The sequence below is a fragment of the Falco biarmicus genome, chromosome 4 (genome assembly GCF_023638135.1).
Source record: "Falco biarmicus isolate bFalBia1 chromosome 4, bFalBia1.pri, whole genome shotgun sequence".
NCBI classification, from domain to species: Eukaryota; Metazoa; Chordata; class Aves; order Falconiformes; family Falconidae; genus Falco; species Falco biarmicus.
This window is the reverse complement of record NC_079291.1, coordinates 11,645,807-11,671,146: the sequence shown is the minus strand read 5'-3', so window position 1 is coordinate 11,671,146 and position 25,340 is coordinate 11,645,807. Positions and strand designations below refer to the sequence as shown.

General features: G+C 41.1%; 1 protein-coding gene across 2 annotated transcripts in view; it reads right to left on the bottom strand.

Annotated features, from left to right (window-relative positions):
• The window catches only part of CNOT10 (CCR4-NOT transcription complex subunit 10), a 36,397-nt gene extending 28,286 nt beyond the window's left edge, over positions 1–8,111 (bottom strand). Inside the window, exons 1-2 of one of the 2 annotated variants that reach the window (XM_056335036.1) lie at positions 7,934–8,111; positions 1,793–1,884 (exon numbers count right to left, since the gene is read on the bottom strand). In XM_056335036.1, the coding sequence (XP_056191011.1) occupies positions 1,793–1,884; positions 7,934–7,955 (114 nt within the window). In that variant the 5' untranslated portion in view covers positions 7,956–8,111. Of the gene's footprint in view, positions 1–1,792; positions 1,885–6,790; positions 7,169–7,933 lie in introns of those variants that run through there. The other variant, XM_056335035.1, reaches the window with a different exon arrangement.
• Positions 8,112–25,340: the final 17,229 nt, after the last annotated feature.

The window sequence follows — 25,340 nt, the reverse complement described above, 5'->3', positions numbered from 1 at the left end:
ATCACCTTCACCACTTTCATACCAGGGTTACTTCCTATCTGGTCAGTCATGTAAGCATATTAATTTCTAACTTACTTTATTAAGGGAAGAATTAAAACAGAGAAAGCTTCTGTAGTCCTTCTGTTCTTCCCCAGAAAGCTACCATTCTGCAGATACTTTCAACAGAACTATCCCAGTTCCTTCAGTCTCCCGTGTAAGCACAGTTACACAGTTTACAGAGGGAGGTAGCAGGACATTGACACGCATATTTCCATAAATCATCAACGTGTAACAACAGCATGGATCGCCTAGTGATCATAAACACAGGGTCTTGCAGCTCAACTGTTGGCATACTCTTTAACTGAGACACTTCATCTCCCAATGATTTTCTTCATGCATTCACGCTCAGAGCTTCTCTTCTAACAGGAGTAGCTTTCAGATCACAGCCACAAGGCTTCTGACCACAGCTGGAGTAAAAGCCTTCAACCCCCTTAAATGCTCAGCTTATTTTGTGATGTTTTTCCTCAGCTGAAAGTCCTTTACACCACTCTACTAGACAAGATCTAGAATATAATATACAATTTTACAGTAATTCTATCAAGACTGAAATTGAAAGTGCAGTATAATAAAGCAGTGTGCAAGGCAGTCCACAAAGCTATTTACAGCAGCTCAACAGCAAGCAAAATTGGCAAACAAGGTACCAAATTAATTCTGCCCACATATGTCACCACCTCACAACTCTGTGAATTTAGGGAGCTCTTAAAGCAAGAAAAAACAAGATACACTGGACCAGTATAAAACTAAAAGATGAAGTCGTCAGCAGATCAAAAGTATTTTTGGCATGTAGATCTTCGGGCAAAGCAGAAATCAGATGACCCTTTCATGTGCCTTCAGTTCTCAGGATCAAATGCCAATGAGCAAAAAAGTTATTGAAAAAGAGTGAGCCAGAAAGCACTGAAGATGCCATCAGTGAACATCATCAGCTGCTGTCAGCTTAAGGACCAACTACATGCACTTCTTGTAACAACACTCCAGACAAAACAAAAGTAATGAGGGAAACATACAAGCAGGTATCTCAAAAGGCACATCCAAAACTGAATTATGTAAGGCATTGTGGAGACAGAGATACAACAACTGAAAGGAAAAGCAATTATCATTCCTGTCACTTGCTGCACTAAATAAAATTAGGAGACACTACAAAGACAGAAGTAAACAGAAACACTGGTACCTGAATTCTAACACACAGACAAAAAAAAATTACAAAAATCTTCCAAGAAACTCAAAACAGGTAATAAATAATGCCTGTAGGTTTTATGCATTGAAGAATATATTTTAATGCAATGTGACAGAACAGTATACAATGCTTTTCGTGAAAGAACACAGCAAGATGCTAAAATAAAGTTTGTTTGGCTGGTGCTTTTTAAATACATGTTGTTCTTTTAAACCCTTTAACACATTTTTACCTTCAAGAGATTAATTCTTCAGAGAGATCACGCATTTCCAATGCTGACACAGAAAAGCAGCCTGCTTCTTCTAATTAACTCATTATACAGCTTTTAAGGCTGTGAAGTTTTGAGAATCAAGATTAAACACACTCACTCTTGCGTGCTATATTTAAGTACCCCTTTCAGTTTTCTCAGATCAGAGCAGATAGAAAATGTACATGCTGGCTTTATAACACAACTAGCACTACTTTTGCTGTATCATCCTGTTAATACATTTGCAGCTGGGCTTATACAATTATTTTTCCTGTTTTAGCACACTTAGCAGTTATGTGGTAAATTAGATGCCTCAACATTTGGCTTTGTCTTACCAGAAAAGCTTGTAACGCACTGCTCGACAATTCCTTTTCCTGATCAGTAATCCCAGAAGTACCTGCTCCTTCATGTTTCTCAGTACCTTGATCTGTAAAGTGGACAGAAGATTACAAGAAAGTTTGCAGATGGATGACACCTATTCAGCTTTAAAATTTTGTTTCTTCCCATTTTCAAGATCCTCCTGCCAGTACAAGTAACCTTCCAGACAACTGCAGCACTGCCTCCCTACTACACTAAAACACCTCAGGTTTCACCTACTAAATTTCACCTGGTGAATTTCTCTCCATAACACACAAATACAAATAACCCTAGGTATATTACTGTGCTCAACCAATAACCAAAGTCCTGCAAGTTAAATCTAAAATGCATTGCCAATTCTCTTTGAAGCTGCAATCACATACTAGGATTGTCTTTATTTGCACAAAAATTACCAGTGAAGGCCACACATCATAAAATAAGTACCACACTGCGTTAAATAATAACCCATGCATCCTGTATGCTGCTTCCTAAACAACAAGCAAGGGATGCTTTAGGGAACAACATAAAAACCACAATAAACACTGGAACTTCCACCCCGCTCCCTGCTTTGGGAGAGCAAATCTCCCTAAATAAGAGGCTGCATTCGAACCATCATTGTTAATAATCACTGACAGACCTGATATATTTTTTTAAAGCTCTCTATACTTTGATACTCTTCAATATACTCCATCAAACACTCTCTAGTGATTACACCGCAAGACATGAAAAAATGCTGCCTATTCACCTTTTCAGCCTCACTCCTGATCGTACAGAGCTTTCTTTGAATCATCTCTCTTCTGAGGTAAGCAGACACAGTTTATTCTGCATCTTCCTCATGTTTTTCCCCAGAATCTTCTCCAATTCTACTATGTCCTTTTCCAGATTAAGACAGGAAGAGCATGTAGCAATTACGACAGTGCATTTATACAGCAGTATAATAAGGTTTTAATTATCTTCAATTTCTGTTACATAGAATTCCTAACATTTTACCTTTCAGTCACTATTGAGCATATTTTTCAGAAAGGAGCCTACTGAAACCTTCTGTCATCACGTAATTAAGAATTCAGTGAAGTTGCATTAAAAACCACAGTACAGACACTGCATGTCAAAGCAGCTGACAAAAATCCCACAAGACGCTTCCTTGTACTGAACACAAACTACTAGAGGGGAAAAAAAAAAAAAATCCAAAACACCACACAACCACAACACCAGAGAGTTTATTTCTAGAAGCATTAACTCATGTACCAGAACATACAAAAATCATTTAATGTTTTTGAAACAAAGCCTTTTTTATACTAGCAATGCTTTTCACTCCTACAGAAAATTATTTCTTGAATTTCACAGTGGAAACTTTGCTCTAACCTACCTTTTGCTATCTTAATAGTTGTAAATTCAATGCCTTCTTTCTCTTCCCTAAAATTCACAGATGTCATAAACTCTGCTAATTTTGTTTTCACTTTGAACAAATGAAAACACTTATCTGTGAGCCCCATTGCAAAAACCATTCCCCATCATCACCAATATAACTGTATCATCTGCTAATGACTAGGAAAATTTACAAGTATAAGATAAACAACAACAGTAAGGGGCAACCAAACCTCAGAAGATTCATCAATTAACATTCACAGTAAGAATAAAGCAGACTTAGTAATCTATTCATAGTTTGTGCTTGTGTTTTGCTGACTGACTGGATACCAAGCAAAAATGGACTCCAAATCAAATACAAGAGTAAATGCAGTTGATTATATTACAACAAGGGGAAAACAGCATGCAGTATGACAAAAAGAAACAGTTACTATGCACAATACAATAAAAGACTAATAGCAGCGAAGCATCAAATCGTTACTGCAAAGTGTTACAGAGACTAGGAAAAGGACACACCACCAGTTACTGCTTCAATAACACCATCCAGGCCCACACTCTGGCTGGGAAGCCTGTGCCAGGAGTCTCTCAGTAACTGGGAGATTCCTGTGCGCTGCATCCACCCATAGGTGAGGCTGCTGGCCCAGTCCCGCAGCCTGCCCATCTTTATACTCAGTGAGAAACAAAACCAGTTTACATACCTAGTGTATGCAAACTTTTAAGTTTATGCCAAGTGCAGACATGCACTGTCTCATGACTTGTAAGCTTCACACACGCCAGGGATGTCAGCCAGATGCCAAGCATGGTGAAGTTACTGTCATGACAGAGCTGCACACAGTACTTATTGTCTGGATGGTCCTGCCCACACCTTGCATATTCAGGGGGCTCAGGATAAACACCACCTGTTCACTACAGTTGTCCTTGAGCTCCCTGTCCAAGTTAAAACAATTCCTAATTAAAGACTTCTTCATAAGCAGTAATCAATCTAATAAGCTTTTACCACAGATTGTTTCTGGGAAGACAGCGAGATCCCTTCCATTGCCCTATGCAATAACACATTTGAGCAAGAGCTGTAAAGACTATCATCCTGCATCAAGATGCCGACAAAATCGAGATTTTACAATCTCAACAATCTTACACCTTACACCTACAAGTCAAAGTAACCCACTGTGATTTAGATAAAATTCAGGATTCAGCAATTTTAGTACTCAGGAGGGGTGGATACTCAGGGGCTACAGAACAGCACGCACCTGCTATAAACTCTGGCTGCGCATGAGGCATTGATCAACACCACCTGCACTGCCTTTTCCTCGAAAGGGAAAGCCAGGAGAGAAAATAAAAACACAAAAAAGCTCAGAAAATTTTTGATGTGCCAAGGTTTTCCACAGCAAGAGGAAAGGAGCAAGCATCATCTCTCCTTCAAGCTAAATATAGACTAGATCTGATTCCTGCTCTAAATCTTGTGGTTGTACAGCTGAACAGCAAGCTATCACCCTCCAAGCACCTCTAGAACAGCAGCAAATAAGCAAACACGCCTTCCCTCAAACTTTGACACTGTTACGTTACCTGCCTTACTTGCTCAGCGTGCCTTTCAGATTATGTTAGTAAAAGTAACCATAGCGGAGAGACTTGAGACTCTAGAACTTTTGAAGTTGATAACACTCAACCTGGTCAAGAAGTCCCTCATGTACAGGCTTGCCTAGCTCAGTGCCAGCAGCTACCGAGTGCATTACTGAGGACTGCCATTGTACGCAAGTTTGTAAAACAAGCATCTCCAATGAATCTGGGGCTTATGGAAGCCTGACTCCTGAAGTAAAACATCTTCAGTTGAAGGACAACAGTCTCTTTGGTTTACCTAAGTTGTGTAATAAAAGCACTACTTACATAGCTGTTTGATATACTTCTAGGGAAACATCAGGACAAGTCCACAGATTTCACTGTCTCTAAGTCTGCTGGTACATTAAAAAAACCCAAAATTAAACTGGGGATGATAGGCGAAAACAGAGCTGTTCCTTCTCCTATAAAGCCAGTTTTAGGGCTGCAACCTGATTAACTGCAACTACTATGACTCAACAAACAAAGCAGATTTGCAAAACCTGAGCTGGAAGTTTATCAAGAAAGAATAAAACTAAAGTTCAGCTGACAGTTCACAGCATAGCCCTTTCCTTTGGGGAAAAAAAAATGCTTTGGCTACTCTGTCCTTTTTGCTCAAACACACTTGAAACCTGTCGAAGAGCTAAAGGTCTTTCTAATCTACTGCAATTCTGCCACTCTTGTTTCGACTAGGATCTACTGCTTCAGCTGATCTTTATTATCAAGAGATTTCACAGACAGGAGTCATCTAAAAGCTGGCTGGCACAAGGTATTGAAACGACCCTCCAATTCCACTTAAATGGGGGGGAGGAAAAAAGTGCTCTTGCTCTCTTGGCTGCAAATAGACATCAGGTGCTTGCAAGTAAAGTATTATTTCCATATTTCCTGAGGCATTTGAAAATTAAACAGGTAGGTGCATTGTTTCCTGGCAAAAAATACAGCGTGCCACTTGTTCACTCAAATCTAGTGATCTTCAGCATTCTTGGCAGAAGCATGTGGTATGGATAACACATGGCACACCAGTCACTACCGATGTGCTCCTATCCGTACAGTAGCTACAATCATCAGCTGAAATATCTGAAACGGTGCAGATTCTCTGCTTTACAAATGACAGGACTCAACTTCTCTCTGTAAACTGCACTTACACATGGATCTGTTTATTTAACTTCTCATTTTGTCCAACTTTCACAAGTACAGAACAACTCTAAAACTAATATTTGTCAGGCTAGCGATGAAGGGCAAAAGGGGCAACCTGGAAAAGGATGTAAAAATCAGCTGCTCAGATTTTGATCTGGAGGAAGCTGTTGCACGGAGTTTGAAGCTAAAGCAGCAAGGCAGGAAATTATCTTCCTAGTTAGCAATCCTGAGGCTGAGCAGCAGAAACACAATGTCATGGAAGCTTGTTTGGTTTGCACAAGCAGGCAGTTGTTCCTGCTGGAGAAGTTACATCACGGTGACCAGCAGAACTTTGGGAAAACGGGCTCTATGAGAGGAGAACAAGTAAAAGCATGGGTCTGCCACCTGAAAAGGGAGATTGCTCTCCTCATCGGGTTGCTGCCACAATACCATGTAAGCAACAAGAAGCCAAATCTCTCACATACACATACCCGAAGATACCTAGAGAGTGACTGCAATCATTAGCCTTCTCATACCTGTTCTCTGTATCTCCAAGGACTGCTGTTCCCGAGCTCTTTTGCTTCTAGGCCCCATATTACATTATGCATGAACTGTGCTGTTGAATACCACAGCATCTCTGGAATTATTTTTTATTTCCAAACTCTGCAGGCAGGGGGATAATCTATTCCTTGGAAGGGGAAGAACACATGACTCTTGCTCCAAAAGCATCTTGAAGGGTATGAAGACCAGTCAGTATTCACCCCTTATAAGACAATGACAGTTTGTGGCACCAAGACTACATTTTTCTATGAAGCACTCCACTACTAGTATAAATACACTAGACTTCTTTAACACCGTACAATAAAAAGCAAACACTTCTCAGGGGAAAGTTATTTATAACTCACCGCTACAAACAAGTACAGTATGTAGAATATCTTCCCATAGCTCCCATCTTTGTTTCATCTGGGCACATACTTTTCTTTTAACAAAGTACAACTGAAAAGTTCCTTCAGCACTTCCAGGAACAATAGCAAAAACTATAAAAAACTTAACGCCGGTTTTTTTCACATCGTTTAGGAGACGCTCACAGTGCTTATAAACAAACCCAGGATAGTTTACTACACGTCATTCAGTGCACTACAGCAATTTTTCCCACAATCTTTTCCAGATGCGGATGAGTTTCATATTTAGCATCCGGAGAAAAATGCTTACGGCAGTTTTAAATAATGCTCCCACCATGTAAAAACAAGGTGGGCTGAGGGAGACCAGCACAGGCAGATCCCCTTGGCTTCCCCTCAGGCCACCCTGCTCCCCATCCCCGAGGAGGGGACCCCTGCACGCAGGGCTTCTGCCCCCCGGGCAGGCTGCGGGAGGGGCCAGCAGCAGCTTACAAACGCTAATGAGTTACGCTGCAACTGCACTTGAGATTTATTTCGGGTGTTTACCAGAAAATGATTTATTTTGTAATCTCGTCGGTTTCTCTCTACAGTGTCTTTTCAGGCCCGAGGTTAGGGACGGCCCACTCATCCCCCGAAACCAAAGCGGCAGCTCAGCGGGAATCAGACCGAACTCTGGCGCGCAAGCAGCCGGGCGAAGCGCTCGGATCTCCCCAGCGCCTTCCGAGAGCCCCGGTTTAACGGATCAACCCAGAAGTTCAACTTGCGGTGTGGTGCGTCGGCGGTGGGAGACACCCCCCCCGCAACAGCGCCCGCGCAGGCCAGGCGGCTGTAACCGCTCAGCGCCCCCGGCCGCGGCAGGCCCCGGCCCCGCACGGCCCACCCGGTGACCCGCCAGCACGCAGGCTCACGGGCGGCGGGCCCCGCCAGCGCCTCGGCCCCGGCCGCCCCGGCCCGCAGCTCTGCCCTGTCGCCGCGGGGGCACTACTTCCTTGGCGGAAGGGAAGAGCACCGAGCAGGCTGCCATGCCTCCCCCCTTCCGCCCGGGACGTGCCGGCACTCATCGCCCCCCGCGGGAGCGTATTCCTCCGCGCCAGGCGGCCCAGGCCTGAGGCGTAGACGGCGGCGCGCGGCGGTTTAGCTCGCACTCACCCGCTGCCTTGTCCGCCGCCATCTCCCCCGCCGCGCGGTACCGCCGCGCAGTCCGAGCGCGCCGCTAGGGCCGAGCCTCCCCTCGCTGTGCCGAGTGCGGGCCGCGCCACCGCAGACCGGCCGCTGGCTCCCGGGACTACTTTGCCGCCGCCGCCACCGCCCTCCGCGGGCCGAGCCCGCCCCTCTGACTGCGCCGCTCGCTCCTATTGGCCCGCCGCTTCCGGGTTCCCGGCGGCCTCGCGACCGCCGGCCGTTGCCGGGGGACCGCGCATCTGACGTCAGGACGCCGCCGAGCTCCCCGGGGGGGCGCATGCGCGGCGGGACCTGTCCGGGGCCGGCGGGGCGGGGGCGCCATCTTGCCGCCGGCCGCCCGTCGAGGGGCTGGGGTCGCGGCGGCGGCTTGCGGGAGGGCGCGGGCCGTTCCCGTGTGGATGCTTCCCGGTTTTCCGCCGCACTGAGCGGACTGGCAGGCGTCGGCCGCTGTCTCTAGTGTGTTTTGCCTTCACCCCAGGGGCAGCCCGTGCTGGAGGCCGTGACCCGCCGGCTCCCTGCAGCTCTCCCCAGCCGGTGCCGCGGCAGCCGGCAGAATACGGCCTGTCAGCCCAGCGGGAGCGGCGGGGCGGTGCTCGGCGCCCCAGCAGCAGCCGCCGGCGGGGGGCCTGGTGGCCGCGCTCCTCGCTAAGGGTCCCTGGAGCGCCGGTGGGGCAGCCCGGTCTCACACCGCGAGGTCTGCACCGTCCTGGCGACCCGGTGCGCTGGGGCCAAAGGCACCCTCCTCAGGCTGAGGAGTCCAACTGGCACTTGTTGTGTTGTCGTCTTTGTCATTAAAGTACCAGACATGGGATAACTGACATTGGCAGCATCGTACCTATTAAACATTCTTAAATGTTTATAATGACTTGGATACCCTACATATAGTATTTGAGTGTTCACCTTTGCTAAGACGTATCTTTGTAGGCTCGGCAGCCATATGTTGTTCTGACTGTTGGGTAGGGATTCTGCGGGTGAATCTGGGGGAGCCACCTTCTCCTTGGAACCCCCGGTGTTATATACAGTGGGAGGCGGGATGAGGTGAGGAGAAGGGGCCCCTGGGGCGTTCCGACTGGGGCACCAGCAGGCTCCCTGTGTTTCTGTCCCTCGGAGTCAAGCTCCTGAGGCGCAGGGACAGCTACCCTTAATTGCCACTCTGTGAATGTGAGCTTTCATCATCGGTGCTCTCTGTCTGCTTCCCCTGTGTCACAGCGGGGTTCCTGTAAGACACTGCTTCCACAGTTGTGCCATCTGTTAATAGGAGAACACTTTCTTGTATTGTTTCTCCAGATGTGGTTCTCTTAAGACTTCCCCCCTTCTTCATTTATTTCTGCTAAACATTGACTTGTTTTTCTGCTTGGGACAGTAACTGTGAATATACCCAATTCCGATTAACAGGTTTTACATTACATGATTTTGACCTTGTTGCCAGTGGACAATGTTTGTCGAGAAAGTCCAGAGTATCTCAAGCATACTGCAGCTGTTGCATGCCTCTTGTGCTTTAGGTAACAATTTGAGGATGAAAATTTGTCCTTGGGGAAGTCGATGGCAGAAGTGATTGTGTGGAAGCAGGATTTCCTACTAGTCCTCTGGCAGTAGGATCCAGCTGCTAGTGCAATCCAGCTACAATGTTTTCCCTAACTCTACTGTCAGCACCTGGGAGAGGTAAGGCTTGTGAGGAAAGCTGATACTTTGTTTAATGGAGAGATACAGTTGGAAAGAAAGAAACACATTGTTGCCACACCAGCTCTGAACACCTTTAAACCACCACCGCTTTTAACGAGCCAGGCCCTGTAAAATGAAAGATTCTGAAAACGCTGCTGCAGGAATTTCAAGATCAGGATCATTCTTTTTTATTTTGTAATTGAAATTCTGAATATTCCAAATTACGTGTAATGACTTCTATTAATCATAACTTCTCTAATTCACATTCACTGAACTCTGATCTTCAGACTTCCTTTTACACACACACATATATAAGAGAATCCTGCAATCCTTATGAATAAGTATCTTATTCCAAGTCTCTGAATTTGTTGTATTTTCTTTTGTAAGAAATAGCTGCTGGCCCAGACCATTAGGCCATATCTGCATCAGAGAATTGTTGTGGTTTAACCCCAGTCACCAACTAAGCACCACGCAGCCACTCACTCACTCCCTGCCCCAGTGGGATGGGGGAGAGAATCAGAAGAGTACAAGTGAGAAGACTCACGGGCTGAGATAAAGACAGTTTAATAAGTAAAGAAAAAGCCACGCACAAGCAAAACAAAACAAGGAATTCATTCACCACTCCCCATGGGCAGGCAGGTGTTCAGCCATCACCAAGAAGGCAGGGCTCTGTCACACAAAAAGGTTACTTGAGAAGACAAGCGCCATCACTCTGAGTATCTCCCCCCTCCTTCTTCCCCTAGCTTTATATACTGATCGTGGTATGGAATATCCCCTTGGCTAGTTCAGGTCAGACATCTTGGCTGTGTTCCCTCCAGCTCGCTTGCTGGAGGGGCCCAAGAAACTGAAAAGTCCTTGACTTAGTATAAACATCACCCAGCAACAACTGAAAGCATCAGTGTGCTATCAACATTATTGTCACACCAAATCCAAAACACAGCACTGCACCAGCTACTGAGAAAACCACTAACTGTATCCCAGCCAAAACCAGGACAAGAATATTTGCCAATAAAGTTGTAATATCAAGTCCTCCTAATATGTATATATTTACTAGTGTCTTTATTTATGCTGGCATTTCATTTATTTACACGTGTATTTATACACACACACACACACATATATATAAACCATGCTTCTTTGGTAAACCATTGAACCCTATAAAGGCAAAAGCACTGTACTACTAGTGTAACTGCACATTGTCTCTGACTTTTATCAAAACAAGAAAGTCACCAAAAATCCACCCTGAGTGATGGAGCAAGAATGTCTAATGCAGTTCTGATGTGAATGTACATCTCCCTCTCTCTCAGGCTTGGTACAGTGTTTATTGCCAGTACCTAAGCAGGAGTCTGCTTGTTCTGGCACATTCGGCATCAAGATGAGCACCACAATGAATTTACTATTCCCTACTGCATCTTTTCTTTAACAATCTTGTCAAAGCTCATTCAGCTTCAAGTATGGCAGCTCTGGATCCAGCTCCTCAACTCTTCTTCATCAAAACATCTAGAGGACAGTCATAAAAGTCTGCTTCACATGTCGTGCTGTGATTGTACTTCAGGGCTTGTTTACCTGAGGGGTACTTACAGCAATCTTTGGTATATCTTCCAGCATCATTTTGCCATGTTTGCGGCTTGTGGTTCCAAAATATTTTTTTTTTCTATTTCTAAGAGAAAAACAAAGCATTTTTTTCTCAGCTGGCCTTTTAATTTTTTTCAGTATGGATGATTTCGAAAAGGAACTTAACACAAAATCAGGTCTTGCCCCCCTTCTTGTTAATAATAAAATCTTGCTTACTGAGGAAAGGGAAAAGACACCTGCCCTTTATTACAGTTCAAGCATTCAGTCATGCAATCAAAAATGTTGACTTTTTCCCTCAAAAATTTTGTGATAATATTGCTACCTTCCTCTAAGGACAGGGGAGAGAGTTTCTGGACTAAGTGTACGTACAATTTACATTTCTGCCTGAGGCATAGTAGATCTTGCCAAGTGAGCAGATCACAGAAAGAGCCTCTGGTCACAGTGAGGCAGGTACGCCATCTGCTGTGGAAGACAGAATAAAATCAGATGCCCTTTGAGAGAGTAAGTGTGTGAAAAAAACACTTCTAAAATATTACCTCTCCTGGAGTTTTAGTTTTTCAGGAAAGAAATTACCACAAGTCAGGTTTTTAGCCCAAAACTCATTTTGAAAAAACAAACATGGTACAGAGATGGGCAGATTTTTCTAGGTTTCTTTTTGCCCATTTCTAGGCCAAATAAAAAGCCAAAAGGAGCGACCGTGATTTGTTCTGTGCAGGGGGTGGAAAGTTTCAGGAGGAATGAAGCGTATCTGTTCACAGACAGAGAGTACTCCCAGCATCTCATTCCTCCCCCATACAGCACCTTCCTTTAGTAGACTTGAGTAAGCAGAAGTAGGCTAGGGTTTCCTCTCTGATTTTGTCCTCACAAAGCAAACTTTTCAAGGCTGTTTTATGTTCTTGCAGACACAAACCCAGCAAGACAGCAATCTCATACCCAGTCTTGCAGCAGCAGACGTAGATAACCTCTCCACTGGTCATATGAGCAGACCTGGCTGGTAGAGGAGAAAATCAGGATTTGTGACATCCCCAACCACTGCCAGACTACAGAAGAGAGAGAAGAGTATGGCCAGCTCCAGAAGGAACTGTGAAATTTATAGTTCTTTTTCCAGACACAACAGTATGGAAATCTCAGTAGCACTTTGTTAGCCTAGTAAATTCAAAATACTAATGATTTAATGTAAGAAATACTTTCTCTGCTATTAATAGGGCTTCCTGTTCTTTGCCACTGTACAGTTTAAAAGCTTGTACTTTAAAGTACCCCTAGGTGGCACTACACAACAAACTGAGGCGTGTGTAAGTACTGTTTTCCCCCTACAGATGGAGTTCTTATTTGAAATGTAAACTAGTGTAAATTGGAGTATGTTGAATGCAGCTATTAGTCTCAGCTTGGTAATCCTCTTTTTCTGAATCTGTCTCTCAAAGTCAATAAAATATACTGCTGTGAATCTCATTTACATACAGTATTTTTGCTTTCTGAGTGCTATGGAATATATTTTCCTGGAAAATTACGGTGCATCACAAACTACTTTATTTTTCTTTCTCTCTGTGAGCAGTGAATAAACCAGCACAGGCTGTTTGCTCTGGCAATTCACTTGGAGCAGCAGCAGACTGACAGCTCTAAATGGCTGGTGCTGAGGTCCCTCACATCTCCAGTACATTCTCACGCAGAGGTTATTTTGCATCAGGTGGGAATTGGTCCAGTACCACACATCCCTGTTACACATTTTGAAACTCCCTGAAGTAAAGCTACCTCACAAAACTTACCTAACCACATCTAGAAAGCAGCAAGTTCCCCTTTCACCTGTCCCACACAAATACGTTTCACACCAGCCTCCACTGTGGAAGGAAGTCCTCTGATTTTTCTTACTCTTGCAGTTCCCAAATGACACTGTTTTACTTGTTTCAGATCATGCTCTTCACTCTGATGCTGGAATGCGCATTGCTTGGTGGCGCAGGGGAGAGGTATTAGCCTTCACCCTGCAGCCACAGTAGCAGTGCCAGGAAAATACCTTGAGTAAGGCCTTCTTCCACCTTGCTTTCACAGAAAAAAACCAGAGAGGCAGAATATCTTTCTGACAGCACTTGCCACTGTGACAGCTTTGCTCACAGTCAAATACTGATGCTGAGCCTGGGAGAAATGCTTAGACAGACAGGACCTTTGGAATCACAGAAGCATTTAGGTTGGGAAAGACCCTTAAGATCATCAAGTCCAACCAGTAACCCAGGACTGCCAAGCTCACCACTAAACCAAATCCCTAAGTGCCACAAGCACCACATCTACACGTCTGTTAAATACCTCCAGTAACTCTATCACTCTTCCCGGGGCAGCCTGTTCCAATGCTTGACCACCCTTTCAGTGAAGAAATTTTCCCTAATATGCAATGTCAACCTCTCCTGGCACACCCTGAGGCTATTTCCTCTCTTCCTAACACTTGTTACTTGGGAGAAGAGATCAACCCCCACCTCGCTACAGCCTCCTGTCAGGTAGTTATAGAGCGATAAGGTCTCCCCTCAGCCTCCTCTTCTCCAGGCTAAACAACCCTGGTTCCCTCAGCCACTCCTCGTAAGTTTTGTTGACATTGTGCCTACAACTTCTATATAAATCATTCTACAAAGATCATTATATCATGCTTCATAAAGCAGCTTAGAGGTGTTGATATAAAAACCCAAATCTGGTAATGAATCCACTCACTTAAAATAAATCAAAAAACCCCAATCAAACTACCTATCACAGATTGAATTTACTGAATTTAAAACTGAGGGGAAAGTTTGGTGGGTTTGGGGTTTTTTTGCTATTAACTTCACTGAAGAAAGGATTTTACCCATTGCCTTCCACCAGTTTTCTCCCTCCTGTTCAAAGACTGAAATTACTTAAATTCTAAGCAAGTTGCTCTAAGGATGCAGTTCAGCTTTTATGACAGCTATAATTGTGTGATTCACAGAGAAATCACAATTTCCAGTATTTCATATAAATTATCCCACAAAATACAGTAATGCTGTAAACACATGCCTATCATAATAAACAAGTCTATTCGCTTTGACTGGCAAAAAAAGACCTCATCAACATTGGGATGTGGAAAGAGAGTAAGTGGGTGCAAAGCTTCTGAGTGCAGGATGGTACCACCGAGAAAGAGAGAGAGCAATGGAGCATAAGGGATTTAGAGGAATGATGCCACAATATCCTCAATAAATTTCTACAATTCCCCTCCTGAAAAGAGGTGCTCATCTTTTCCTTATATTATAGTACCTGATAAATAACTCCTTCATGGCATCACTTACTTCCCCCTTCCCACATTCTAGATCTGCACTGATTTTGCTGGTATATGGTACCGTTATGATTTTCTCTCCATTTGGCTCTCATAATAGCACCATTATCTTTTCTGTTAATGGGTTCAATTTCAGGGATCACCCAAATTGTGCCATGTAAGGCTTTCCTAGGATAAGAAACAAAAAATGGGTTTACATAATCTTTGTCATTTTTCATTTCCAGTGTCATCCAGAAGAAATTTGCGCACCCAATTACAATTACTGTGGAAATCAAGGTGGTTGTGGAAGAAAAAACATACACATATCACCATACATTTTGGGTTGTTTACCTTCCTGTAGAGGCTAGCCTAAAGTTTATGCAACTTTGGTTTCCATTTAAACACTCAACAGAATGGCCTTTATTTCAACAGAAATATACTAAAGTCCAATGATTAATTTGCAGAGGGGCAAAATTTCCAGTGTTACAGTTAAGAGCAAAAGGATCAGGTATCTAAAATATTTTGTGATTACATCAGTGCCTTTTAGCACAAGCAGAAACTGATTTATTCATAACAGTAGGATGTCTGCATGACATATGTGTTTATGCCTAACGTGTCAAGCACCGCCTTATGCCCTTCTATATTGCAGAGTGCTTTGACCCTTTCTGAGATGCAGAAATTGAAAGCGAATGTACCTGTGTCAAATCAGAGGCATTGAGTAAACATTGGTTCTTTCAACCCAATCTTAAGAATTCTTCCTGTGCTGGCCTAAGCTGATACATACACTGTAAGGAAGTCTAATGCTTGATGTCCTTGGTATTGCAACAGTTAGGAAGCTGGAGTTTATTGAGAAATTGTTACGTCTCCAGGTGGGAATTACAAATCTGAAAAGAAAATAAAAAGTAAATTCTTACTAATTATTTATGGTAGTTATTTCCACTATTTCTCCAGGCATTCAGAAAGAGGTGGTTTCTCTCCTGAGAAGTATAAAGCAATTATTTTTTCACTAAAGATACAAATTAAGTGTTTTGCTGATAAAGCCTATATGAGATGGTGCTAAAGCCAAAGAATGTGTTCAGTACAGGGTTTTTTTAGCTTCACAGTGCAGTAGAATCTTTACGTATGTTCTCATTATGTTTCCTTTTTAAAAAAAGTTCTTAGAGGCATTTAAGTAAATTTAAAGTCTTTTTTCCTCCAAAACTTTTAGGAACTTAAGAACATAGGATTGAATGTATTTTGTGTGACACACAAAATACTGATCAATATACTGTCATACAAAATGCTGAAAGATGTTAAGACCATTCTGATGGAGTTGTTTTTTTGAGATAGGAGGTTTGTTTATCTAATATTTGCCTAAAATAGTAGGCTTCTGTAAACCTCACATCTAAATGCTTTCATACTGCACATCTGCAGATCATATGAAGACTTCACATTTTTTTGTTGGTTTGTTGTGAAAACCAACAGGAAACACTGTTGGCAGCTACCATTGTTCTCTGTGTGAGAGACAAAGGTTTTGACTCAAGTGGTCTCCAGTTCAAGTCAAAATCTCAAAATTTAATGATACGTGATTAAAGACAAAGGTTTTCTCTTTCTTCAGATTACAGTTTAACTTGCTGTGTTATATACCAGGAATAAAATATAGTATATGATCCCAGATGAATCCAGGACAAAAATCCCAACCCATGTAATGTTTTCTTTACTTATAAAGATCAATGTAGATTTAATTTTGTTTCAATAGTTCATGTTGGCTCTTCAAGTTCCAAATATATTTGACTATAGTAGTAATCTCTGAAAGCTATTTTATTATTATTATTATGAAAGCTTCTTTTAATTAGTCCTTTCTGCCTAATCTCAGTTGTAAATACATGTGGCTTCATAGGAAGGAGGAAAAAAGCATAATGACAATAGTCAGATGTTCCAAAATGTTAAAAAGATGGAAAGCTATTTAAAGAACTAAACATGTCTCAGGAGCTAGAGAATCACTGTGGACTGACATATGGTAATCGTATGTCAGCATATGCCTGTGCTGCATCTACAGTATATATCCATTTGCTAAATTCTATTTGTGTCCAAAGCTGTAGCAAGATCAGGTTTAAACGCAGCTAGAAAAATGTAGAAGCATAATATGTTTACTTTCTCATTTTCTGTAGAAGCCATCTTGCACATTATTTATTCTTTCCTTATCTTTTCTTTGACCTCAGAGACCGTTCTGACACTTAAAATTAATTTGCTCACCTTAGCCCATGTTAAATTTTAGTGTCAGGAAAGATGGGACCAACACTAAGATTAACTAGAAAACAGGCACTACAGACTTCTGGAAGTTTTTACTTTTTTTTGGCCTCTGTGTGAGAGCAAAACTCCAATCTCTTCAAGCTGCAGGGGGAAAAGATTCAAAAGATGCAGTGCATGCAAACACGTGGAATTAGGAGAGAGGAAACAGTTTCAGCTCCCTACTCCAAATCTAATAATGTAATAACCTAAGCACTGAGTCATTGTGTGTATTTATTTCTAGAACAGAAATCCCACTCTAAACCTGAGAAATCACCCTTTGGAAAACTTTACTGAAGTTAATACAATTTTAGTTTCAATGAAATAGAAATATTAGAAAAGTGCTGGGAAATTTCCAATGCTAGTCAGCTGCAAACTAGCTGCAAGATATGAGCTAACCCCAACTCTCATGTTGTTTCCCAAGAAAACATTCCTTCCCCCATTCCAAAATTGAGGACAGCTGTTTGTTCCAGTTTTAGAGCCCATACTAGAACTGATAAACTGTATGTTTGACTATTCTGACAACTAGAAAAGTAGGTTATTATGAGCTGCAAATAACATTGACAATTAACAGTGATAATACTGAATATTGTGTAAAACTTGATGGTCTAAAATTTCTTGCATTACTCAAGTGTAAATGGAAAGCGAGCATTCTAATTGAAGTTACTGCATAACTGGGAAATAGGTTTGAGTGACAAGAGAGACAAAGCTGTAGAACTTCCAGGTGTAATATAGCATTGTCTGAGTTACATAGGTAAAGGAAATGCAGTATGTATTTCCTTTCTATGCAGAAACATGCAGTGAAGAACTTAGATTTCTAGTCAGAAGGTCAGGGAATGGATTCTATGCTCAAGATAAATCCAAAATAATTTTGCGAAGAGTTTCATTAGATTTACACTGCTATACTAGAGATGGGAAATTCACTCATATTTTTGAGTCTGAAGTACAAACGAATGCAGCAGACCAGTGAAGCAACCATTTAATTGTTTGGTTTCATTAAATGGGAACCAGAATAACTACATGTGTCAGGAGCTAGAAAAAGGAAAACCACTTTTAACACGCATAGGTCCTGGGACTAGGCAATCACCAGCATTTCTGCCTGAGGATTATTGCGCTGAAATCTACTGAAGGTTATTATCATAACCAACTGTGGTGGTGGTTGAGGAGAGGCTGCGTAATGTTAACTGCGGTTTCTGCTTCACTGCATTACCTTCTAATGACATTAGCACATCTCTTACATTCTGTAAGAGGAATGCTTCCCTCCTCTCTGCTGCTTAGAAACAGTGAAGAGATGAGATCTGACACTTGAAAATACTATAGTGCTGTGACCTTGTCAGGGTATAAGATGGTCTCAGTGGATGCAGAAAATTCAGCTGCCCACAGTATTTTTGCATTGTCCAGCTGGTGTCCTACCATCTCCAGTACAATCTAAAATACAAAGCCGCTTCCAGACAGCATTGCTTTGTTATTCACTTGACTTTACTAGACTTGTCAGAGTTAATTGGATTTGTGACATGGTCAGATGTTTATTTCTTGATTCTGTTGTCCCCTGCCTTACAGGACACATATGCCAGGGCAAACTACAGTACATCTAGCAAATACTAAAAATATGAAGAGATACATGGACATGCTGGTCAAAATTTTTAGCAATGAAAACTTAACTTAAGGAAATGTATGCTTAATACTTATTTTTTTAATTCTATTCTATTCTATCCCAATATTGTCACTTAGCTCCTGATTTATCAAGATAATTAGAGCACTTACAAATCTTTTTACTTAAATATATCCATAGCTCTCTAGACAGTCTAATAGCACTCTCATTAGTTTGGTCAGGCATAAATGCCCAACTAAAATCTTATTGTAGATGAATGCTATTCTGTGGAAGAATATACATAAATCACAGAAATATGAGGTTACACTTCTGGTAAAATCTCTTAGCTTTTTAAATATTAGAAAACCTATATTGTTTGTTAAAGCCACTGCCTACAGCCGTAATTTTATTACGAATTCCTTTGTGTAATAACTGTTATGTTTTGTATATGAGGTGACAGTCTCAGGCTATAAAATAGCTTTTATGTAATTCACTTTCTAAATCTTTGGTACTATTACTATTACAGTATTACTATATTACGAATGCAGTATTTTGCTGTAAACCTTTTTAAAAACAATGAAAATCGGTATCAATAACTGTGATAAACATCAAGTGATTTAAATCAAAAGCCACAAAAGAAGATTACTTCATTTATATCTACTGCAAAAAGCATAAATTTGGGAGCAAATTCACTACAAAGGATTTATTCTGAAATGCAGGCTATCTGACTACAGAAGTTTTGGTTAGGCAAAAGGCCCATACATTGTTTTTGAGAACAGATACACACACATGCTCACACCCCGTAACACTATGGAAGTCACAGAGGATACAGTCTTCGGGCTTGGAACAAAAGTAAATCAACCACCTTTTTGGGTACAAGGAACATATAGAAACAATTAAAGAATCATTCATATATTGGCATGAACCAAATTTCATAGATTTTATATTATATTAGTAGCAACAAGATAGACAGATTGACAAAGCAGTTAGTTGAGCATGGGCTTAACTTTAAGTTTGTATCTAATCCTCAGGAAGTCAACAGCTATGCAGTTGGAACTATGCCAGTATGTAGCTGAAGATATAACCATCATAGGCTATTTTATATAAGCATGTTACTACTAACTTTGTAAGCAAAAATGGAATTAGGCAAATACTTTTAACCTGTAAATGTTGTGAAAAACATGTTAACAAAATTTTTATATTACTGGTGCAAAAGAAGAATAAAATCAAAGAGAAACTACTTGTCACCATTTCAGCAAGAAACTGTATAATTTATCTTTGTTTCATTCCGATTTTATTATTAGCATAGCTCCAATGCTTCCAATACACATAGAGCTGCAGCAGCACAGAGACAAACCAATTGAGCTTGGTTTCATTTCAGACAGCTCATTGGAAGCACCTGCTAAATGTACAACAAGGCCAACCTTCTGGATATTTTTTAATTTTAAATAGCGCTGCCATCCTTTGTACTGATTTTGATGAGCCATTGGTCTAATCAAAGGCAGCAATGTTTGTTTCTTCAGTTCTTGCACTGCTAGATAACACTGCATAACTAAAAGATTATCCACCTAGATTCTGAAACCATTATTCTACCTGAGTAGGAACTGCAGGAATGGACTTACTAACTTTAGTGGGACAAGATATGAAGTAAAGGTACTAAGAAAAGTTGCTGAAAAAGTTACTAAGCTGGAGAAAAATCTATCAGAATGTCATCCTTTATAGCATCATTGTTTCTATTTGACAAATTAATGATAAGAAATATTAACTAACTTATGCTCTAGTGTATTATGTTAATTAAAAATTCTTCATTACATTTCCTTGAGGTAATTATATATATATAAAAAGTATCATCAGGCAACAGTTTGTAAAATATTTGGTGTATCAGAGTTGCTTTGTTACATTAACATGTCTCTTTCAATAGCATTATTTAAGTCCAGTAAAAGAGATTCATTTATTTATTTATATGGCATCTAGCAGCAATCTACAAGCAATAGCTGGAGCAGAAAAAGTAGTTCTTCTCCAATCATACCTACTACTGTAGAATTGATTTACTGTTGGGAGTAGAACTCCATTAGGAAAGACAAGTTTTCTAACAAGCTATTTAAAACGCATGAACTATTCAAGATTTATCAGAAAAAGAAAGTGAAATTCCTTTGAGTGCTTTTATTATTTATTAAACCATTTGAGTAATGGTTAGCACTTACTTTTATACAAATGTGAAGAGTTACTATCCCCAAAATTTCACTGGTGTTGCTCTATGGTATTCAATTGTACTGTTCTCAGCACAAAAAAGATGGGAGAAAAAACATTAAGGTCAACACCCATGTACACATTGACGTAAAATTTATCAGCTTTTACTTATTATTGCAGTCCTTCCACAATACATTATTAATACCGAGGGTGTATTAACTAACATGAATGTTTAACTGATTCAAAAATTGCACATTAGTCCTCAAGATATGGCTGCGGTCTGACTGAATCTAAAATAAGATATTTGTAGGAGAAACAGTAACATCTGTCAAGATAAAAAGAAAACCCCAAAACCCAACAAAACCTAATGCTCTGTTAGAAGCCAAATTCCAACTCAAAAAGCAACATTCCTCTAGACATGCTTTTGCATTTTGTGTCATTTCTACATGAACCTTGGAAGCAGCACTACTACGATGTGTTAAATGCATACATCTCCTTTTGCAGACAAAAGGTCTTCCTTAGTGACAGAAATAGGATGTCCACTTATAAAACAGTTTCTTAGAAAACTATTAAAAGCTGGCACAAGATAAAACAACTCCAGACCTGAAAGTTCCTCAGCCTACCACCCTGCTGGGAGGCCATCTGCACAGCACATCACCCCACGATGATGGTGACCCTTTGGGTGGTACCTGAGAGGAAGTCCATCTGGCTGCCCGCTCTGGAGCCTACGGGCCTGGAAGTGCTGCCATCCTTGACGCAGAGGCAGCTGCAGCTTTTGGAAGGCTGGGCAGCCTGCCAGGTGGATGGGTAGATGAGCTGGCAGCAAACCAGCAAGTTTCCGGAAAAAATCTGATAAGCTTGGGTTCCACAACATTTCTCATTTAAAACATAAGAATGATAGCTTCTATTCAAACCACAGTACTAAATAGTTTCTATTAGGAAATGCACCTGTAAAAGTTCATTTTCTCCCTCCAAAATACACACTGAGTAAAATTTAACCTGACAGTTTTTCATGAAGTTGAGGTAAAAACACACATTAAGCAATATATGCCTAATCAGAAAAATTAGCATTGAAATAGGTAGAACCATATAATCTACCTGGTAAGTCTGTGTCATCTAGCACCTGTATAGTGCATTGCAAAAATTCCGCAACTAGTTCTAAGAGACATCGCTGAAATATCACAAGCAATGTCTCTGCTTAACTGTGGCAATTCCTCAAGTAGGCTAAGGACATGATAGGGCAGTCATTGACTATAAAAATAGTTTAAAATGTTATCACTCTCCTAAGTTTTTGTTGACTTCCCTTAGCTGGATCTAATAAAAAGGATAGTGTGATCTCCCGATTTAGCTCAGCATGAAGTTGCCTCAGCAACTTTAATTAGTGTTCAAAAATGTTTTAGACAAAGTAGTACATATTAATGTTAATGGAGTTATATTGCTTATTGTATCCCAGCTAGAACTTTCAGCTTGGATTGTGCAGAGTTTGCTTACATACTTGGAAGAGCAGGAAAATCTACAGGCCTTCCACAGCCAAACAGCATAATAATTAAGTAACTAAGTAACAACCACTTAGCTCTTGGAGTAGCTAAACTCTGAAGAAGTTTAGCAGCCTTTCTGTGTAAAACACTATTTGGGGACTGAAGATTGAATCCACACTGATGAATCCAATTTTCCTTCTGTATTTGTGTCAATGCTTTACACTCGGATGAGGTGGCTGGCAAGTCAAGACCCAAGTACCACGTATGTACTGCTTTACGGTCAGGGGTTTATTACAAGCAATGATGACAGTTGCCCCCTGTAAGTACCTACACCTCACTGCATTTAGTTTTCAATGTTCCTCCTTCATCATTTCAGAATAAACGAAGGATTCATGCACCTGCCTAAGTATTACTCAGCCTGAGGCCTATCACTTGGCAGCGAAGTAGCTTTATGCCATGTTCCTTCAGCTCTTAAAACTGCTAGAACACTTTCAGCTTTTACGTACACTCTAACTTCTGGTTTTCTGCAGAAACCTATAGAATCTGTTAAGGAAGGTAGGAATCACTGTAACAAAGAAGGATCCACATCAAGTATTCCGTCATTTACCAACAAGAAAATACCAGCATGTACGACACCCTTTTGCAACTTGGAATTTCTGTTGTATCAGTACAAGACTTCAGAGAGAAAATACCACAGAATCATAGAACGGTTTGGGTTGGAAGGGACCTTGAAAGATCACCCAGTTCCAACCCCCCTGCCATGGGCAGGGACACCTTCCACTAGACCAGGTTGCTCAAAGCCCCATCCAGCCTGGCCTGGAACATTTCCAGCGATGAGGCATCCACAGCTTCTCTGGGCAACCTGTTCCAGTGTCTCGCCACCTCACTTCACAGTGAAGAATTTCTCCCTCATACCTAACCTAAAACTACCCTTTCAGTTTAAAGTCATTACCCGTTGTCCTTTACTACACACCTTTGTAAAAAGTCCTTCTCCAGCTTTCCTGTAAGCCCCCTCTAGGTGCTGGAGGGCTGCTATAAGGTCTCCCCAGAGCCTTTGCTTCTGCAGGCTGAACAACCCCCAACTCTGTCAGCCTCTCCACAGGAGGCATGCTCCAGCCCTCTGATCATCTTCAGGGCCCTCCTCTGGACTCATTGCAACAGGTCCATGTTCTTCTTATGTTGGGGGCCCCAAGAGCTGAACGCAGTACTCCAGGTGGGCGTCTCACGAGAGTGGAGCTGCTGGACATAGAGCTTAGACAGACCATCCTGTAGTTACCCCGGTCTTTCTGCACACACACACCTTTAAAAATGGGGGTTATGTTTCTCCTTTTCCAGTCTGTGGGAACTTCACCAGACTGCCAGGACTTCTCAAATATGATGGGTAGTGACTTAGCCACTTCACCCACAGATACATCTCATCAGATCCCATGAATGGAAAAAGACAATGAAAAGTGAAAAGCCTTGTCTCAACATTTCCATCTTATATATTCCACAATTTAACTTCTTTGACCAAGGAAGCAGGTGAAGGCCAACCCTTCTTCCCTGATAGGCAGCAGGAATAATAGGGCATAGAGGTAGTCCATGCACATTGTAATGTACTGCTGTCTCATGCACCCTCTGGAGCACCAAGAGAAACTGCACATTCCTTGTAAGGCTTCCACTACAATGAATGTCATCTGTTTGGCTCCTTCCTAATAATACCCAGCAGCATCAAGCATACATGCTCATACTGTATTAGAATATAACAGTATCTGTTATATATATAACAGAATATAACAGTAATCTGTAAATATGGAAAAGATCCACATTTTCCAACTGCAGCTAGCAAAAGTCGTATCATAAAGAACTGCACTGCAGGAAGTGGTCAGATCACCTTATGTAAGTCACAGCCTTTTCTACAGAGGAGGATACCTGTATTTCATGCATTGGTATTAAGCTGAACTTGGGTTTCCACCTTGTGCCCTTGGTCACTGGCATTTTTCACAAAACAAAGCAAATGCTGACACTTTATGGGCTGTAAGGGAAAACAGCTGCTAGTGATAACAAGGGTTTCAAGAGCACTTGGTCAACCAATCTTCATAGAACGTTTAAGTACCTCCAGACTGTATCACATCTGTCAAAAGCAGCAAAACCAACATGAAATGTAGAGTAGGTCCAATTTTTAGTGTGTCAGTAGAATCAGTCTGCAGTTATTTTTAACTGCCTTGGAAAGCTCAGCAGGCAGATACAGTTAATCCTTTAAAGGATTTGCAGGTATTCATAGCTTAATAAGTAAGCATAGTGGATTAAGCCAACAGAAGATTGTAGACAGTCAAAGACAACCTTTACGTGCTAACATTCAAAAAATAAACAGAGTAGTTTCTTTTTCCTGACAATCACTCTCAATTGTTGATACCTGTCAGAATCCCATACTTCAATTAAATAAAAATGTTAATTAGAGCCATTAAACTTCAACATGTAATAATGAAATAATCAAGTAGTAGTGAATTTCTGTTGTCTCCTTTTCCCATTATCCTATGAACCCTTTTTGAAAAGCTGAACTACATAATGAAAATGGATTAAAACTGCATCTACTTATGCAATAAATAAACAATGAAACAAAAATGGTAAAAATTCATTTTAGGAAGAAGAAAAAAAGGATAAGTGATTTTTATAGATCAGAGTTTATATTGCTTGTATTCTTTGCTTCATAACAAAAATATTCACACTAAGGAAGTATCAGGATTCACTGACATAGGCTCAACTGAGAGATCTGGGCCCTTCAATATATTCATAAACAATGTGGAAAAGTATACATGTAGTAGGACAAAGAAAAAAAAATAATCAGATGACACAAAAGCTGAGGAAATTAAAACTGGCCATGAAAAGCTTCAGAGGACAGTTCAATACTGAATGGGTGATAAAATGCCAGAGGCTATTCGGTGTCAGTAAGTGTAATGCACATCAAGAGAGGAAGGGAAAACACACATATATACATACATACACAGAGTGTTAGTCAGAATCACCAGGAAAGCAATCTGAAAACACTTGCTGCTTTAAAAACATAACAGAAACTTAGGAATTATTTAAAAATTAACAAAGAACAAATGTGAAAGGTCTGCCCTGTATACCTTCAGGCCACAGACACGTTATAAATACTGTATGCAGTTTTGGTCATTCCATTATCAAAAAGGTTGTGGTAGAATTAGAGAAATATCTGAAGAAGGATAGGATAGAGATGCATTACGTCATGAATTTTATGAAAAAGGTGAGTTGGAAACAGTTACTCACTAGTTTTCATAACATAAATACTGGAAGGCATGCACATTTTTTGGTAATAATAAACTAAACTAATTTTCATTAGATATTGCAAGGCCCAAACTGTAC